The 7353-nt window shown below is 38.1% G+C and overlaps 1 protein-coding gene across 1 annotated transcript in view; it reads left to right on the forward strand.

Annotated features, from left to right (window-relative positions):
* APOB (apolipoprotein B) overlaps positions 1-7020 on the forward strand; it is a 35390-nt gene extending 28370 nt beyond the window's left edge. The window contains 4 exon segments of the mRNA XM_031056447.1: positions 1-2554; positions 3032-3146; positions 4000-4186; positions 5245-7020. The exon segment at positions 1-2554 is cut by the window's left edge and continues 5021 nt beyond it. Coding sequence (XP_030912307.1) covers positions 1-2554; positions 3032-3146; positions 4000-4186; positions 5245-6858 — 4470 coding nt within the window. The 3' untranslated portion in view covers positions 6859-7020.
* Positions 7021-7353: the final 333 nt, after the last annotated feature.

Genomic DNA, 7353 nt, shown 5'->3' on the forward strand with positions numbered 1-7353 from the left:
CAGGTCAGCTGGCAAGCTACTGGCAGATTCAATCAGTACAGATATTCCCATAATATGTCTGCTGGCAGCAATGATGACAGAATTGAAGCTCATATCGAAATGAATGGAGATGCCAACCTGGACTTCCTAAATATTCCTCTAAGCATTCATCAGATTCAGATTCCCTACATTGGAATCAAAACTCCTCAGCTGAAAGATTTTTCACTGTGGGAACAGCTAGGCCTGAAGGAATTACTGAAGACAACAAGACAATCCTTTGATTTAAATTTGAATGCTCAATATGAGAAAAACAAAGACATGCATGCAATCCCACTTCCTTTAGCAAAAGTGCATGAAGTACTTAATAAGAACATCCTTTTATTCAACAAGCATTTTGAGAAAGGGAGAAATGCAGCTTTAGATTTTCTTACAAAGTCATATAATGAAGCCAAAACAAAACTGGACAAATACAAAATACAAACATCACTGAACAAAATACCACGGACCCTCACAATTCCAGGATACACCATCCCAGTTGTGAATATTGAAGTTTCTCCTTTCACTGCTGAGATGCCAGCCTTTGGTTTCACACTTCCAAAAGAAATAAGCACAAGAGGATTCACAGTCCCAATAATTGGCTTTTCAGTTCCATCTTACACGCTAGTTGTACCTTCTTTTGAGCTTCCAGTCCTCCATATTCCCCAGGATCTACGCACTCTAAAGCTTCCTAGATTCAGAATTAACAGCTCAGCAAACAACATCTTAGTTCCTGCCATGGGCAACATTACTTATGACTTCTCATTTAAATCCAGTGTAATCACTTTAACTGCAAATGCTGGGCTGTTCAATCAGTCAGATATTGTCGGACATCTCGGTATCTCATCCTCTTCTGTCATTGAGGCTCTGCAATTTAAACTGGATGGTTCAACAAGTTTGACAAGAAAAAGGGGGTTGAGGCTGGCCACAGCATTGTCCCTGAGTAATAACAAATATCTAGGAGGAAACCATGATAGCACTATCACTCTCTTAAAGAGGATGATGGAAGCTGCCGTGGCAACAAATATAGAAGTTGACACACCAGTCTTAAAAATGAATTTCAGCCAAGAACTTTCTGGAAATACGAAATCTAAACCCACTCGTTCCTCAGGGATAAAATTAATGTATGATTTTAATACTCCCAAATATGGTACCAGTGCTAAGGGAGAAATTGCTCACAAATTTGCTTTAGAGAGCCTGACATATTACATATCAGTAGAATCTTCTACAACTGGGGATATTGATGGAGTATTTTACACTGGAAATGCATTTTCTGGGAGTTTAGACCATGAGGTAAATGCCTATTTAAATGCTAATGGAGCTCGGTCATCCCTCAGATTCGAGGCCCACTCTAAAGCAGATGGCCTCTGGATGATTGAAATCAAAGAACTACTTGCAGTTGAAGCATCTACCCATCATATTTATGCAGTCTGGGAGCACAATGGGAAGAATTATGCACAATGTACATCTCGTTTCACAACAACGGGGACTCAGAGATGCAAAGCAACCTTAGAGCTGGCTCCTTGGGATGTATCAGCAGATCTTCAGATTCAAGCCATTCAGCCAAATCCCTACCTGGGCATGGCATCAGTTAATGAGGCTGTTGTAGTGAAAATCAGTCCTGCAAACCAGAAAGCTGGCTGGAAGGGTGAAGGCCAAATTCACTCACTATCTCTCAGTCATGATATGCAGTTATCAAATGAAAACTCAAAAGCAAAATTTGATATTTCTGGTTCTTTGGAAGGATACATGGACTTCCTCAAAGTCATCAAGTGTCCCATTTCTGAGAAGAGCTTATGGGATATTTTGAAGCTGGACGTCACTACCAGTGCTGACAGGAAACAGTACTTGAATGGCTCAGCATCCCTCGTGTACACCAAGAGTGAGGATGGTTACTTTTTCCCCATACCTGTGAATAAGCTGACCGATGGCTTCGCTGTCACTATTCCTGGGTTACACCTAAAGGCTCCAAGCCCTGTCCTCAGCACTCCAGAGTTCAACCTTCCTTTCACCACTCTCCAGGTCCCAGCATACACTGTTGACTTGCGCAACATAAAAATTCCACAGACACTGAGCACAATGCCATTTGATGTCCATTTACCCACACTGCCAAAGCTGAGATTCCCCAAAGTGGATGTAGGAGCAAATTATATTACATTAGAAGAATATAAAATGCCATTTTTTGAGGTGACAATACCTGAATACCAAATAACTATGTCTCAATTCACTTTACCAAAGAGTGTTTCATTTGGCAGTTTCTCTGTAGATCTAGATGAAGTAGCTAATAAAATTGCAGATTTTGAAATGCCTACAATTACCATTCCTGAACAGAAAATTGAGATCCCCCCTCTGAAAATATCCTTGCCTGCTGGAATTTACATCCCATCATTTGGTGCCTTGACTGGATCTTTCAAAGTTGTTTCCCCTTTGTACAATGTCACCTGGAGAACAGACTTGACAAATAAGAAGGATTCTTTTGAACATTCCATTGACTCTACCTGCAGCTCAACGTTGCAATTCCTGGAATATGACCTGAATGGTAAGACATTAAAATTCTATATGCCATGATTTTGAGGGAGAAAATTATTGTATTCTAGGCTTTTCCAGATCTTTTTTTCCCAGAGTGTTGCATATGAAGGTGTTTCTGTCTGTTTAGCATTGATGTTAGTTGACACTTCTTTTATCAGGAGTGGCATTTTTTCATAAATTAGTATCAGAGTCTCAGTCAGTCACCCTGAAGGCTAATGACTATATATATATACATGTGTGTGTGTGTGTGTGTGTGTGTGTGTGTGTGTGTGTGTCATATCCATGTTGAGATATAATGTGAATTTTAAAATGCTCCAGTTAAACAAATGTTTTCATGTCGATATTTGGGACATTATGGGCATTCAGTTTCTTGAAGTGTAATTTGACATATCAGTGAAATACTCCAAAACTGGCCATCTAACATACAACTGGATATGTCTTTTTTATTTTTTGTTGGTAATATACACATTTGAAATCTTTTTCACAGTTGTTTCCAACTACGAATATAAAGAAGGCGTATTTGTTATGAAGACAACTGGCAGCTTTTCACATCGTGACATGAGTGCAAACTACCAGGAAAATCTAACTATTTCAGGATTTGGGTAAAGATTTGCTCTAATTATATAATTTACAATACACATAATTGCAAATGATGTGTTGTTGCTTTGATCTCTAATACCCCAGGGTGCTTTGCAGTAACTAATAAGAACCTGTATGTATATCTACCTTACTATTATGAGCTGTGTCGTTTTCCCTCTCAAGGTAACTTGAAAGCTGTTCCCTCTCAGGGTTTCTAGAACAGCTTTTCTCACCAGCCCCCATCAGAAAACTACTGAGACATAAACACAGTATTTTATAATCAGAGCAGTTCTAGATCTCACCATCAACATGGCTGAGTTTCTCCCCAGTGGATCCCTCTGTCGCCACAAGCCAGTACAGAGTAATTTTTATTCACAAGTGCCCACACCAGGGATTAGACTTGTGTCTCTTTCTGCCTGTTTCAATCTGCAAGTGTTGTGTTGATACATCCAAGGGACAGAATCAGTGAAGGCAAGTACAAATGCAGATAAACCGTAGTGCCTATACTTGTGTCCATGGAAAAATTGTCGTCAGTTTGTAGAAATCTGTAGAAAGCTGACAATGGTACAGCTACAGGCTTTGTTTACCTGCCCTAATTTAATGAAAATTCACAACAGAGCTCAATATAGTTTTATCTAAAACAGGAAAATTGGAGTGACATGAAGTTTTGAATGTGTCAGGCTAAATTTTAAGAAATGTGGATAGTAAACCTGACATTTTCTTTTCATCATAAAAGCATTGTTTACTAACATATGTATATATATATATATATATATATATATATATGAAATTATAAGTGGTACTGTGTTCAGACATACATCATTGGGCTTGTGCTATCTGCATTGCTTCATAGCTGTGTATTTACTGTGGTTGCAGAGGAGGCCTGGAGGACACTTTATCGCTGGACATCATCAGCCCAACTTTCACAGATGTTCATGTGTGTTACCAAGAGAATGAAAGGAAATCATCAGGCTCAATATCCTCACCCTCAGCTGGGACCCTTGCTTATGTCATTGAAAGTGACGATGAAACTTTAGTTGCCAGAGTGTACTACCAAACTCAGGTAAGCTTGATATGAGCAATAAAAAGCAAAAATGTTTGGTGTGGTCAGAGGAAAAGTTCCCTTTTAAATTTTGTGTGTGTTTACATTGAGATATAAATTAACCACCAAATGAAAACTATAGTATCAGTAATTAAAGGTTTTATTTCCTACACTGGCTTTTCTAGTACCAAAAATAATATCTGTGTAAAGAGGTATTTCAAGCCCTTCACAGAGTTATTTTTTTCCATCTCCTGTGGTTAAGAAGGCACATCCACTGTGAAGAATGTACAAAGTCAGTTTTAGCTAAGCTACCCATCAGGTTTCATAGATAGCCATCAGGCTACTTGGAATTACTACATAAGTGACCATTATAGGAAAAAGGCGACTAGAAGAGGTCAGACCATCTGTGAAGTGTCTTTTTTAATCTGTTAATATTAATTTTTTAATCTGTTACAATACATGTTTTTATTATTGGCATACTACAATAATTTCCAAATTAAAATATTACGTTCCAAAATTATATACTCATTTAGGGATCAGAAGCAACTCATAATTCGCTATTTATTATAAAAATGGAAAAACTATACAGGTAAATATATTCTCATTTGAGTATTTATTAACTTCTCTGAATAACTGTCTAAATTGTCTCATTTATTTAAATGATTACAAAATTAAATCCTCTAATATTTTCATATGAAAAAGATCCTTTTTGAATTCACTGTAATTGATTCAGGAATGAGTAGAAGGTCATTTTCCCAAGTAATTCACCTGCCTTATGAGACATGATAGGCATTTAATACAAAGGAAGGAAAAATCTTATTTGCAGTCAGATATTAAAGACCAGACTAAGTTATGTTCTAGTCTTGCGCTTTGAAGGAGCTTGAAATAGCTTGGTACAAGATAATTTCTTCCAAAACAAACTTTCAAGATGAGAGCAAACAGACAGCAAACAGACAGTGGACAAAAAATTGGAGAGTGCTTGTCTTAATAAATGGTAAAATTAAAGATGCAATAATGACTATGTCAAAATACTCTCATAAATAATATTGGAGTTTTCTTACCCTGTTTTGTATTTTCAGTCTGCTCCCCAGAATGACATCGACGTACTAAAAGGTGAGATATCCCTTAAAGAACCTGACCAGATTCAAATGAAATTCAACTGGAACGAGGATGCTGCCAAAGACTTGCTGTTGGGTCTGAAAACAAGAGTGCCTAAAATGACAAATGCAGTCTATAGATATGTTAATCGGTACCATAAGGAGCATACGGGACTGGAAATTAGTGCTGCCACCTTAAAGATGAAGAATATAATGCAGAATAATGCTGAAAAAGCATACACTTTTGCTGCAAATCAAATAGATGAAATAGATGCTCAGCTTCGCACAGCTGCCAATGAGGCCTCGGACAAATATCAGGAGCTGAAGTTCAAAGCTAAACGGCTTTATCGAAGAGCAGCAGATCAGGCTGAACACTTTGACTATCAAAGAATAAAAGCAGAACTTTTGAATGTTTTAATTGACATAATAGAACAGTACCACCAGAAAATAAAACACGTAATTGACTCAGCCACTGAATTCCTGAAAACCACAAAATTTCAGGTCCCTGGGTTGTCTGAAAAGTACAGTGGTGGAGAAATATACCTCATGACAACAGAGAAGGTAGCAAAAACTGCTGATGTATGCCTTTCAAAACTTCAGGAGTACTTTGATGCCTTGATTGCAGCTATCAATGAGCTGGAAGTCAGACTTCCTGCTTCTGAAACAATTCTTAGAGGCCGTAATGTACTTGATCAAATTAAAGAAATGCTGAAAGATTTGCAGAACAAAATCAGGCAGACATTTGCTACTCTTCAGGAAGCTGACTTTGTAGGAAGGCTGAAGCAACTGAAACAAGCAGTGCAACAAGTTTTTCAGAAGGTAGAAGAAATGGTTAGAAGCTTGCAATCCAAAACTTTTGAAGACATCAAAGTCGAAACACAACGGCTGTACAAAGATGCAATGGCTTCAGAATTTGCCCAGAAGCTGAGATCCTTGACAAAAGATGTTAAAAAATACATTTCTCAGTTCAAAGACTTTAGCCAGAAGACATTCCAGGACCTTTCAAGAAAGCTGCACCAGCTGCTCCTCTATGTAAAGTCATTGCGGGAGGAATATTTTGATCCAACTACACTTGGATTGTCAGTGAAATACTATGAGGTGGAAGAAAAAGTACTGGGATGGCTGAAGAATATCATAGATCTTCTCGTAGATTGGCACAACCAGCGTATTGGAGATCTTGCTGGCATTGCTACACGCCTGACAGACCAAGTAAGAGAATTGGTGGAAATCTACAGTCAGGAATATTATGACCTTATAACTGATTTTGAAGGAAAAGGAAAACAGAAGATCATGGAACTCTCATCTGCTGCTCAAGAAAAAATCCGATCTTGGTCTGCAGCTGCTAAGAGGAAAATCGATGAACATAACAAGCAACTCAAAGAAAAACTCCGGGAGATCTATGGGCAGCTTAGCCAGTCCCAAGAAAAGCTAATCAGTGAAGCCAAAAGGTTAATTGATCTAACTATAGAGAATTACTCTGCTTTCCTGCAATATCTCTCAGAGCTTCTTCGCTGGCTTGAGCAAATAACAGCTGAGAGCATAAAGCCATATGTAGCTGTTCGTCAAGGAGAGCTTAGAATACAGGTGCCCATGTGACTGGCAGGCCATTTACCAAATGCCCCAAAAAAGCAGACAGGCACTCAGGAATAAAGTGGAAATGACACACATACTGATTCAGCAAGGCATTGAGAAAGGCTCCAAGAAATGGAACGAGATGCAACACTTCACTAATGAACAACTCAACACTGAGCAAGTGAGTCCTCAGGAGATTATGGAAAATATTCAGCAGCGCATGAACACTGAATGGGCATGTAGAAGAACAGAAGTGACAAGTTTCTACCAAAATGTATTTAAATATAACAGCAATCAGTATACTGGAGCTTCAGGTATATATGTTTGGATCTGAATTTGTAAATGAAAGCTTGATAATCTACACTAGGTTACTTTAATAAGCTTAATAAGCCAATAAATGAGTTCTTTATTACATTTTTGTGTCATTCATTACAACTACTTTTACTTGGAGCCTAAGGCTTAATCCAACAATTTTCAAGGTCAATGGGAAGTCTTTTCTGTAATTTCACAATTTGTTGG

The sequence above is a fragment of the Geospiza fortis genome, unplaced genomic scaffold (genome assembly GCF_000277835.1).
Source record: "Geospiza fortis unplaced genomic scaffold, GeoFor_1.0 scaffold81, whole genome shotgun sequence".
Classification (NCBI taxonomy): Eukaryota; Metazoa; Chordata; class Aves; order Passeriformes; family Thraupidae; genus Geospiza; species Geospiza fortis.